The sequence below is a fragment of the Vespula pensylvanica genome, chromosome 23, assembly GCF_014466175.1.
Source record: "Vespula pensylvanica isolate Volc-1 chromosome 23, ASM1446617v1, whole genome shotgun sequence".
In the NCBI taxonomy this organism is placed as follows: Eukaryota; Metazoa; Arthropoda; class Insecta; order Hymenoptera; family Vespidae; genus Vespula; species Vespula pensylvanica.
The window spans coordinates 2,779,230-2,789,287 of NC_057707.1; the positions used below are offsets into that span (position 1 = coordinate 2,779,230).

General features: G+C 29.5%; 2 protein-coding genes and 1 long non-coding RNA gene across 7 annotated transcripts in view; 1 reads left to right on the top strand and 2 right to left on the bottom strand.

Annotated features, from left to right (window-relative positions):
- Positions 1-4,745, top strand: part of LOC122636692 — a 5,540-nt gene extending 795 nt beyond the window's left edge. The window contains exons 3-6 of one of the 3 annotated variants that reach the window (XR_006329005.1): positions 935-1,094; positions 1,222-1,335; positions 1,721-1,844; positions 1,900-4,745. This is a non-coding gene — a long non-coding RNA (uncharacterized LOC122636692). Of the gene's footprint in view, positions 1-714; positions 863-934; positions 1,095-1,221; positions 1,336-1,720 lie in introns of those variants that run through there. The other 2 variants (XR_006329006.1, XR_006329004.1) reach the window with 2 other exon arrangements.
- LOC122636675 (major facilitator superfamily domain-containing protein 12-like) lies at positions 560-2,444 on the bottom strand. Its single transcript, XM_043828187.1, has 6 exons — positions 2,246-2,444; positions 1,893-2,175; positions 1,708-1,822; positions 1,208-1,582; positions 850-1,103; positions 560-720 (listed from the first exon to the last, which is right to left on the bottom strand). The coding sequence occupies exons 1-6, from the start codon at positions 2,442-2,444 to the stop codon at positions 600-602; spliced, it is 1,347 nt and encodes a 448-aa protein (XP_043684122.1). The 3' UTR covers positions 560-599.
- A 641-nt stretch (positions 4,746-5,386) lies between the features above and the next one.
- Positions 5,387-8,774, bottom strand: LOC122636676 (maspardin-like). 3 transcript variants are annotated; one of them, XM_043828189.1, is made up of 7 exons: positions 8,571-8,774; positions 8,111-8,334; positions 7,628-7,762; positions 7,187-7,292; positions 6,937-7,057; positions 6,675-6,783; positions 5,387-6,521 (listed from the first exon to the last, which is right to left on the bottom strand). In XM_043828189.1, the coding sequence occupies exons 2-7, from the start codon at positions 8,207-8,209 to the stop codon at positions 5,874-5,876; spliced, it is 1,218 nt and encodes a 405-aa protein (XP_043684124.1). In that variant the 5' UTR covers positions 8,210-8,334; positions 8,571-8,774; the 3' UTR covers positions 5,387-5,873. The 3 variants fall into 3 exon arrangements, with proteins under 3 accessions (XP_043684124.1, XP_043684123.1, XP_043684125.1); XM_043828188.1 differs by having other exon boundaries at positions 8,518-8,774; XM_043828190.1 differs by having other exon boundaries at positions 5,387-6,079; positions 6,273-6,521; positions 8,111-8,770.
- Positions 8,775-10,058: the final 1,284 nt, after the last annotated feature.

Below are 10,058 nucleotides of genomic sequence, written 5' to 3' on the forward strand. Positions count from 1 at the left end.
TCTCTCTCTCTCTCTCTCTCTCTCTCTCTCTCTCTCTCTCTCTCTCGTTTTGTTTTATTACAAACGGTTAATTAACCTCCAAAATCCAGATATAAAAAATCTTAAAAATATCTCTAAAATCTAGTGGACGTTAACTTAAAAATCAATAATATAATTTCGCTTGTGTACAAAAATTAAAAAAAAAGTATTATTATTAAATATTACTAAAATAAAACGACTTCGATTGTTTCGAAATGAATTACTAATAATATTCCATTTGTTAAAATCTTTAATCTTTAGTAATACTTCAGGAAATGGTTAAACGGTTCGATCTTTGAACGGTTTATCGTTTGAAAATCTTAATGAAGATAAAAAAAAGAAAACAAAAAAAAACGATAAAAAAACTAAAATAATAATAATTCGTTCTAATCTTCCTAGATACTAATCGATCAACGAAACGATCTAAGAACAAACGTTAACAATAAAACATATATTGCTAAAAAAAAAAAAAAAATGTATATATATATACGAAATAACGTGAGTATTATCAAAAGATCTTTTCGAAAAAAAAAAAAATGAATAAAATAATACTAATAATATTAATAATAATAATCGGACATTTATGTTAAACAACGTGACACCGATAACAAAGTAACAAGACCAAGCAGCATCGACGATGCACAAACGATCGCTAAAGTGTCTCGATTATAATTTGGGCATAATTCTTGTTGATGACATCTCCTACGAAACGAGAAAACAAAATGACAAAATAAAGAAAAAACGAATCGATAAAAAGTCAAAGAGAAAAAAAAAAGATATTCGATATTCATTGAAAATCCAAATTTGAATTTTCCCGGGTTGACAACTTACCATCTTTCAATAAGTACTACGACCAATCCCGTAACGACTTTATCAAGAAACGTTACGATCGAATAAACGAATGCACTTTTTTCAGTTCGAGGACCAATAATTTCGGCTGTAACACTTAAAGCCGTTACCATGGTTATCGAACTGCCTGCACCAATAAGAATGGCTATTGTATACGTAACGACTCCGTGGCTCCCGCCAAATTCTGTGATGGCTGCCGAAAGAATACCTATGAGAGCTCCGCAAAGGTAACATATCTAAATAATTTAACGATATAATAATCAGTATCAAATGAACGGAATATACGAATGGCGTACTGTAAAGTTAGCGTATAATTATGAAATAATTCGAATTTATATACCTTTGTTCCGCAAGATCTGTTCATGTATTTCAACAACAACGCGGCTATGAAGGAAGATAAGTAAGATACCAATGGTACCGTAGCCAACGCTTGTTTACCACCAACTGCCGTTTCCTCGATATAAAGTGGTAAGTAAACAGTAGCAAGGGTTATAAATAATCTGCTTGCAACGTACAACATGGCCACTCTTAATAATATCGATGTACCAAACCAGGATCTTCTTGGACTTGAAAAACCGTCTAAGAGCCAACTAGATTCGTCGGGATTCGTTTTGGCTTGTGATTGACTCCTATTTTCCAAAAGATTTCCTTTCAGGAGAATGTGAAAGAGAGTGGTCGCAGTCAAACCGAATGCCGTTACAACGATCACTATGTTCTGCGAAAGGATTGGTCCAATGTCTTGGAAATATGTTTTTTTATACATGGAAATGAAAATTATTTAGCCGTTTTCTATTCTTTTCTTTTCTTTTACTTTTTCTTTTTATTTTTCTTAATACTAACTCTGAATTTGTAGTCGTCGTGTTGATCGAGTAGCACCATCGATTCGCCATTCGTCGGAAGGACGATCCATGTGACAACGAAAACTACTACCGCCGAGCTCACCTGTGCTGAATACCTACGATAAAAACAACTTACGAGTGAGTGAATATAAATATAATTTATTTGATTTGGTCTATCTTCCTTACCTTATAGCTGTTAATTCGGTTCGACCGAGTAACGAGCTTGTTAACGACGGGATCATAGACAAATGCGAGATCTGTACGGCTGCCCAGCCAATCTGGAAGATTACGATGCTCAGTATATAAAAGAACATGACGATAGAGTTGGAGGTATTAGCGAAACCTCCAAAAATAATTGGGAAACTTAGGGTGACCAAAACGGAGCCAATCACGTGCCATATTTTTTTCTTGCAGTAACGATCGACGAGAAAGCCAAAGATTGGCGTTGTGAAAGCATCCACGATTTGACCTTCGAATAACGTTCTATGTTATTATAAGCTATTTTAAGATTTAGGTTTTATTCATAATATCTTATTTACCTAACAACAACAATGTGCCAGCCATTATTGGTTCCAAGAGAGAAACCTTTTGTAGGTATATTAAAGTATAAGAGAACCACATGGCTGCCGTCAGATCGTTGAAAATATGTCCCAAGGCATAAGCCAATTTTGTCGACATGGATACTTTATTATTATCCATGCCGAGTAGTCCAGTCTCCATTTTAGAATTTTTCTCCATTTTTCTTCTTTCCGTTTTTCCTTTTCTTTCTTGTTTTCTTTCTTCCTTCCTTCCTTCCTTTCTTTCTTTCTTTCTTTCTTTCTTTCTTTCTTTCTTATTAATGCTTTATCGATATATCAGTTTCGATCCAAAGAAACGTAGAAAGAACAATTCGTTTTACTCATCATCTTGTCTCTTATTCGTACTAGAACGAAAGCTAACTAATTATAAACGAAAGAAAATCTGCATTAAAAGAGAGTAAATACTCTAAGAAATACGTCATGAGATAACAAAGGAGATTAACATAAATTATGATAAAATTATTATTCTTAATAACGCAAGGCAGCTGTTAGAAGTATGTTTAATCTTTTAAAACTGATTATTAACGGTATTAATACGATCGAAAGATTATTTCTCGAGTATAAATCTTCTGAATAATTAAATCGTTTGGGTCCTTAACATTTGAAGAAAATTCAAAGAAAAACTACATCTTGTTAACTACAATTTTTTCTTAAAATTATATTCTTAAAAGTAAAATGAATCTCTTGGAATTGCTTTTCCTTTCACTGGAAAGACCAGCCCGAAGCTATTTTCCGTTTATGGAAGTTCGCGTTTGAAACGATTTCTTTCTCGAGATAAGAAAGTTACGGTGTAACTTGGAACGTTGCTTGATATATTTATGAAACACGGTGACACAACGACCGGAAACGTAATATTAAATTTCATTTACAAGTGTCCGGTATATACGTACTTACATCTTAAAGATCGATATATTCTTTGTTTCTCAATCTCTTATCTGAATCGGTAATTTAAAACGCAAACAACGAAATAAATAACAAACTCGTCATTTCGTGTTCTTCTATGTTATTATAAACAGAACGTTGAAATCCATTTTATAAATTATATTTTGATTTAATATTCGAAATAATTTTGTTCGACCGATTACGGTCGTCCTCTTTTTTTTTTTTTTTTTACGAATAAAGTAAACAAAGAAAGAAAGAAATAAACAAAAGTATTATACGAAGTTGATTTTTTTTTTTTTTTTTTTTTTTTTTTTTTGATACGAGTATCTATCGCGAATAGATAATGAAGAGATAGATAGAAGTCAAACGAGTATAATGATCGGTACGTCGATAATAATAAATTTAGAAAAAGAAATAATAATTACTGCGTGGGTGGAAAATTAAAAAAAAAACTCGTAGAACGTGTCAACCTGGCAAACGATGAGCAGCAACTGATCGGTGCTTCGGTCACCGTTTGCTTTGTAAGAAAAGAGAAAGAATATGAGGAAGAAGGGAACAAGTAGTAGTAGGTAGAGGGAGAAAGAGAAGAAGGAGAAGAGAGAAAACGTTTCAAAAGTTCGAGTCGTCCTATCGTTTGTCATCTTTGTGGAAACTTATTTGTTATTGTTTATATCGGGTTCAAAGAATTTCGTCAGTTTCGTTATCACCTATACAAAGTACACGACGTCATTTTGTTTCAATTATTTTATAACAACGATTTAATAACAACAAAGTAATACAGAGTAATCTTATTCGTTTCAAGTCGTTTCTGATTTTTTCTTTCTTTCTTTTTTTTTTTTTTTTTTTAAACGCTAAGAAAGTTTTCTGCAAAATGGGATTACGTAGTTTCTAATCTAATCTATGGAATGACTTATGATAAAGAAATATGTAAGAATGTACGAGTGGAAGAATAAATGAAAGCAACTTTGACAAGTTGTTGATCGATTGAAAATGTTATATTCATTCGTTCGATAATAGTAGAGAGATATTGAAAGTATGATTTACAGCAGAAGAATAAAAATTATATATAAGAATGCATATATCAGATAAAATATAAAGCCGATGAGAACTAAGTGAAAAGTTTTAATGCTTCGACGAGTAATTAAGGAAATTGTTAGATGAATTAATTTATTAAGGATATAATTAAGGATATAAATTAGAATATATAAGAATGTATATGCCGGTGATATAGAAAACAACATGGACATCGATGGAAGAATTTCAACGATATTAATTTGCTATTATCTTCAATTGATACAATAGAAAAATTGAAATAAAGAAATAAGAATTGAATAAAGAATTGAAATGAAAGAAGAAAAATAAAAGTATCTTTGGAAAGTTAACATATCAATGGCAAAAATTCAAATAAGAAATACATAAGTTGATATAAAATATATAATAAGAATCTGTGTCGAGGTAACTTGGAAGAGTTATGAATTAATTAAAAACATTTCAATGATCTGTAATAACTCTTATTAAGAATGATAAGAATTAGTTCAATAACATAGAAATAAATATGTGATTATTTTTTATACGACAATGAAGAACGTTAAAGGTTTTCTAGAATTATTTTCTCATGTATAAGTATCAACATTGAAAATAGTGTCTATGGTTTAATTTTCACTAGCATAAGCATGCTATATATATATATATATATATATATATATATATATATTTATGTGGTTACATACTCATATATACTCCTAACCATTGTGTGTGTAGTGTATTGTATGTGTGTGTATATATATATATATATATATATTGGATCTAAAGAGACCGTAATCCGAGATCGAGAACATGAAACCGGTGCTTTGGTGAGGGAGAGTACGAAGCAACAATCGATACTTGGTTTTTCTATGGTCTCCTTTACTTCTCATCTCATTTACTTGAGTTCGTTAACATATTGCAGGTCAGACATTTTCTCTCTTTAATAATATTACAAAATATTGCATTATTTTTATTTCTATATTGTTATGAAAATTGTATTTATTTTTTATGAGCTAAATGTTAAATTCGTTTGTTCAAAATAAGGATTGAAAAGGAGAATAAAAAATTGTTAATAAACATTACATTTGCAATATGTTAGTAAAAATTAGAAATATATATGTATGTATGTATGTATGTATGATGTATGTATATGTGTGTGTGTGTGTATGGAACATTACTATAGACAAATTGAAGTATTTTTAATATAAAAGATTTAATTTATTTGATTAAAAATTGAATTTTTGTTTGTTTTATTTCTTTCTTTTTTTATAACAAAAGTGTATATAACATTTACGTATTTAATTCTGATACACTTATCTTGAGATTTGTCTATGTTGATTATTCTACTTATTATATACAAATTAAATTAAGTATACTTGCATATTTTATTATGTATATATGTATATATATGTAAGAAATTTTTACACCGATGGAATTAATCAGTGAGATCTTTTTTTAAACATTTTATCGCCGTGTGAATTTTTTAACGAGATAACACGAGATATAATAATAATAGTGATTTAAAAAATTTTGTAAACGAAACAAAAAAGAAAAGAAACATAGAAACATAGTAGAAACAAGTATTACATGCAGTCTTATCAAAAATGAATTTATATATATCTCGAAAGAAATAGAATTTCACTCGAATGTAATTTCGCATGATTTCTCTTAGATCATTGATCTACAAACACATATGTTCGATAATATCGATAATGGAAGCTTGTGTTAATATTGTCGAATGTGAATATGTATTAGTAAAAGAGAATATAAGTATACGTGTGTTGACTATGTACATAAAACTAATCGCTAAGTTTTTTTTACAATTCGTTAAGTTTTCGTTCTGATTGAAGCTGAGTATTCCGTTCCTTCGAATTGTCTCAAATGTATCTGCAAAAAGAAAACGAAGAAAAGAAAAAGAAGGAACAAGAGAAATAATTATAACGACAATCGTAAAAAGATTTGCAATAATGATTAATCGACAATATTGATAATAATTATGACGACGATAAAAAAAAAAAAAAAAAAAAAAGGAAGAAGAACAGAGAAAAAGAAGTATGTGAACAAATTTTAATATATCTACCTGTAAATGTAAATTGACCTCAGCTGATCGGCTCAAATATGGAAAGTTACCGCCATTTTTTAAATGTGCCAATTTAGCATTCGGATAACATTTATACATTTCTTCCCTGACTGAGTTCGATAAAGCGTACTCGTCGAAGACGTCTATTATAGTTATTGGCAAATTGCAAATTTTTTCTGGTTGCACATAAGAATTGATACAGTTCATGGTTAATCTTGACGCCAATTCCGGCTGATTTAAACTTTCTAACTGAAGAGAAGAAATTGATATATATATATATATATACAAATACATATACACTAAGTTTAGAAGATAAAATGAGAATGATTTTTTTTAATAAAAACAATAAAAAAAAAAAAATTCTTTTTAAAGATTTTTTTTGTTTTTTTTTTTTTTTCTTACTCTTTCGACCATAAAATCGATAGCTTCGATAATTTCTCCATCAACCTTCTCGGTCGTAAAATTTCCCATAACCATTTTTTTCAATACCAACGACGGCAAAATCCAAAAACTATAAGTCAAAAATGAAAAGAATTAAAGATAAAATAGAAAAAAAAAAGAAGAAAAAAAGATATATAAATAGAAATTTGTGTTAATTTGATAATTCGTAATACATAGATTTTTATTAATTCTCTCGAATCTTATAGACTTTCAACTTACTTACACTGCAGCGGAATCGTTGTAACTAAATACAGATGTATCTGTAAACGTGTTACATAAAATTAAAGATGCTACTCTCGGGCAGTAAGCATTTACCTCGGTAAATTTTTGTGCTAAGAATCCACCTAAGGGAAAAGAATGATAAAAAATTTTGATTTTCTTTTTTATCGACCGACACGTTTTTACTGCGTCGATAAGGTAGAACGAAATTAATTAATTATCTATAATCATATCATACGTTCATTAATTCTGACCTAACGAGGCTCCAAATAGATGAACCCTATCGAGTCCCATATAATCCAAAAGTTTTCGAAATCCGTCACACCATTCTTTGACGTTCCAATATACCGGTGGTTCGGCCTGCATAGTATAAATACAAAAAAAAAAAAAAATAAATAAATGAATAAAAATAAAACAAGGAAAGAAAAAACAGATTAAATTGCATTTGCATTCAGCAGAAAAAAAATAATAGACGAAGGAGTGAGTATCAATTACTCTGTTACGTAGCAATGCATTTTAATTGCATTATTTTTTTCAGCTATTATCGACGGTCGATAAGATAGTATACAAACGATAAAAATAGAATGAATTATACGGAATATAATAATTTCGATTCTCAATTCTTTTTCTTTCCTACTTTTTTTTTTTTTTTTTTTTTTTTTTTTTTTTAATTTCATATTAAAAACTAAACTCACCGATATGACTCTGTAACCCTTAGCAGCTAAGCCTAATATTTGCTTATAAAAAACATCGGCAGTACCACTAACAGGAGGAAGACAAATGAGTGGACATTTGACTGTCTTAGGACTGGAATCGTAAATTTTCCATCCCTGAAAAAACGGTACATACATATACATAAAAAGTAATCAAACAAAAAAAAAAAAGAAAAAAAAATTTTATATAATGCTCATCATTCCAATCGAACAAATCATTTATCGAGCGTTACAATTAATAATCGACTTTTTCGACAAATTAAACAATATTGTTTCTCAACAATGACAACAAAAACAAATAATAACATTAATATCGATGATATGATATTTCTGATTCATACTCGTATGATTCTAATTAATATAATTAAATGATTTTTCTTTTATACGATTTTACACGATATAAACATCAATATATTATATTATTAATAATTTATTTCAACGAAAAAAGGAAGAAGAGAATTTTACCTTTGTACCGTCGACGTCGACGACGATTTTTCTCAGGGGAACAGAACTTCGAAAGCTTTGATATTCTTGAGAACGAGACAGTTCACTACACGAAGACATGTTTCCTTCACCCTCTTACCCTTACCCTTACCCTTATATCCCTTGTCCCTTTAACACCGCTCTTACCTCTTTCAATTCTATTACTTGTAAACGTTTATCGACAGACGATGTGTATATGCAATGTTCTTCTCAGTATTCAAATGAACATGATACAGTATAAATTATAATTAAGAGAAACGGAGTCTCGAAGAAAAAGTGATAAACAGATAGAAAGAGAACGGGAGAGGAATAAGCAAGGTCGTTAATATATAATACGTTCGAGCGAACGACGAAGGAAAAAGAAAAAAAAAGAAAACAAAAACACATACACTCTTTTCGAAGACGATCGATAAGGGAAATTATTTGACGAGTAAAATCAAACCTTCCTTTTCACTGTTATCTTATCGAGTAATTAATTTGAAGAAGATTTTTACGATAATACATGCTTTTCGGATACATATATATATACACATGTGTGTACATATATATATATATGTATACAAATATATGTGTACACTCGATTAAGAAAGTAGATTGAGAGAAATGAAAATAAAGTGAAAAAAACGATGTTACTCCGACGACAGCTCGTACTATACTCTTTCTACTCGTTCCACCGAGCCCGTCGTAACCTCGATGTTATCCCCTCTACTTTTCGCGCATGCGCGGTACTCGTTGACTCGTTCGTTGCCGCGACTCATCGTCAGTCGCTCCGAGGTCCTCGGTCGGTGTGGAAGGTTTCTTCGTTTGGTAAATATATTTTTATCTTTAGAGAAAAAACATTCGTATATTTTTTATAAAACTTATAACTTATTCTATAATGATATATTTTTGAGTTAGTTCAATGATTTATCATAGAAGTGAAGTTATTATTTTTATACTTGGATATATTTACGTATAATTTATAGGTTAGGTAATTGTTTTGTTCAATTCGTGCGATACGTTTTATAATCGTACTATCGTTTTTATTATTATTATTATTATTATTATTATTATTATTACATTCTTTCTTTTGGTATCTTAATTTTCATTCGAATAGTCCAAATTGTTTAATATATTTATCATTATTGACACGTTGAATATACGTCGGTATGTTAGGACGGATGGAAGATTGTCGATAAAATGCTTTTTACCAAATCTAACTAAATAACTTTGTATATTTTTTAAGATAGACAACGACAATACACTTGGAGTTTATTTGAAACTATATCTTGAATTTGTTGAAAGGTTCGTAAATTTTATAGACACTTTAATGCAATCTTTTCTTTTTACAGAGAAATGTGTGATATTTTACGTTTGGTTTAGGAGAAGTATAAAATATAACTGCGAGATTATTCTATAGAAACGTTCTACATTACCGATCAAGGATAAACCAACAAATTACTCGTATTTTAATGAACGATATTAATAATTATAAATCGTTAATATAATAATTGCGTCTATCATTATAAGCGAATTATATCTATTAGATAATTCACTGTATTTTATTTTACCGACCATGGATGGAGACAAGGTCAATACGTTTTCTACGATCGAGCATCGTTATGAGTCATTGTTTGTTGTTACCATTCAAAGACGTTATTTATTGAAGATAACCTTGTAGCGTTCTATCTTATCGACTGTGGGTAGAAAAAGAAAGGTACAACATTTGTACTGAAACGAACAATATAATACAATAAATACACGTATATACATACATATATAGACGTAACAATTACAAATCATATAATACTTATATTTATCATTAAAAATTAGTATCTCTGTATATTTCGAAAGGATTTTAAAATCGTATTACGATCGAAACGATATTATATTATTATAATTCCGAGTTTTATCGTATCGACGTATATTTGAGAGTATCGACTAACAAAAA

Excerpts from the sequence above, each read along its gene's own strand:
- LOC122636675 (XM_043828187.1), bottom strand. The coding sequence starts at position 2,444 with ATGGAGAAAAATTCTAAAATGGAGACTGGACTACTCGGCATGGATAAT. Across the intron at positions 1,823-1,892 it reads ACCGAATTAACAGCTATAAG|GTATTCAGCACAGGTGAGCT; the intron begins GTAAGGAAGATA and ends TTTTTATCGTAG. Across the intron at positions 721-849 it reads GTAGTACTTATTGAAAGATG|GAGATGTCATCAACAAGAAT; the intron begins GTAAGTTGTCAA and ends CTCGTTTCGTAG.
- LOC122636676 (XM_043828189.1), bottom strand. The coding sequence starts at position 8,209 with ATGTCTTCGTGTAGTGAACTGTCTCGTTCTCAAGAATATCAAAGCTTT. Across the intron at positions 7,763-8,110 it reads TCGACGTCGACGGTACAAAG|GGATGGAAAATTTACGATTC; the intron begins GTAAAATTCTCT and ends CCGTTTTTTCAG. Across the intron at positions 7,293-7,627 it reads AGGGTTACAGAGTCATATCG|GCCGAACCACCGGTATATTG; the intron begins GTGAGTTTAGTT and ends TATACTATGCAG.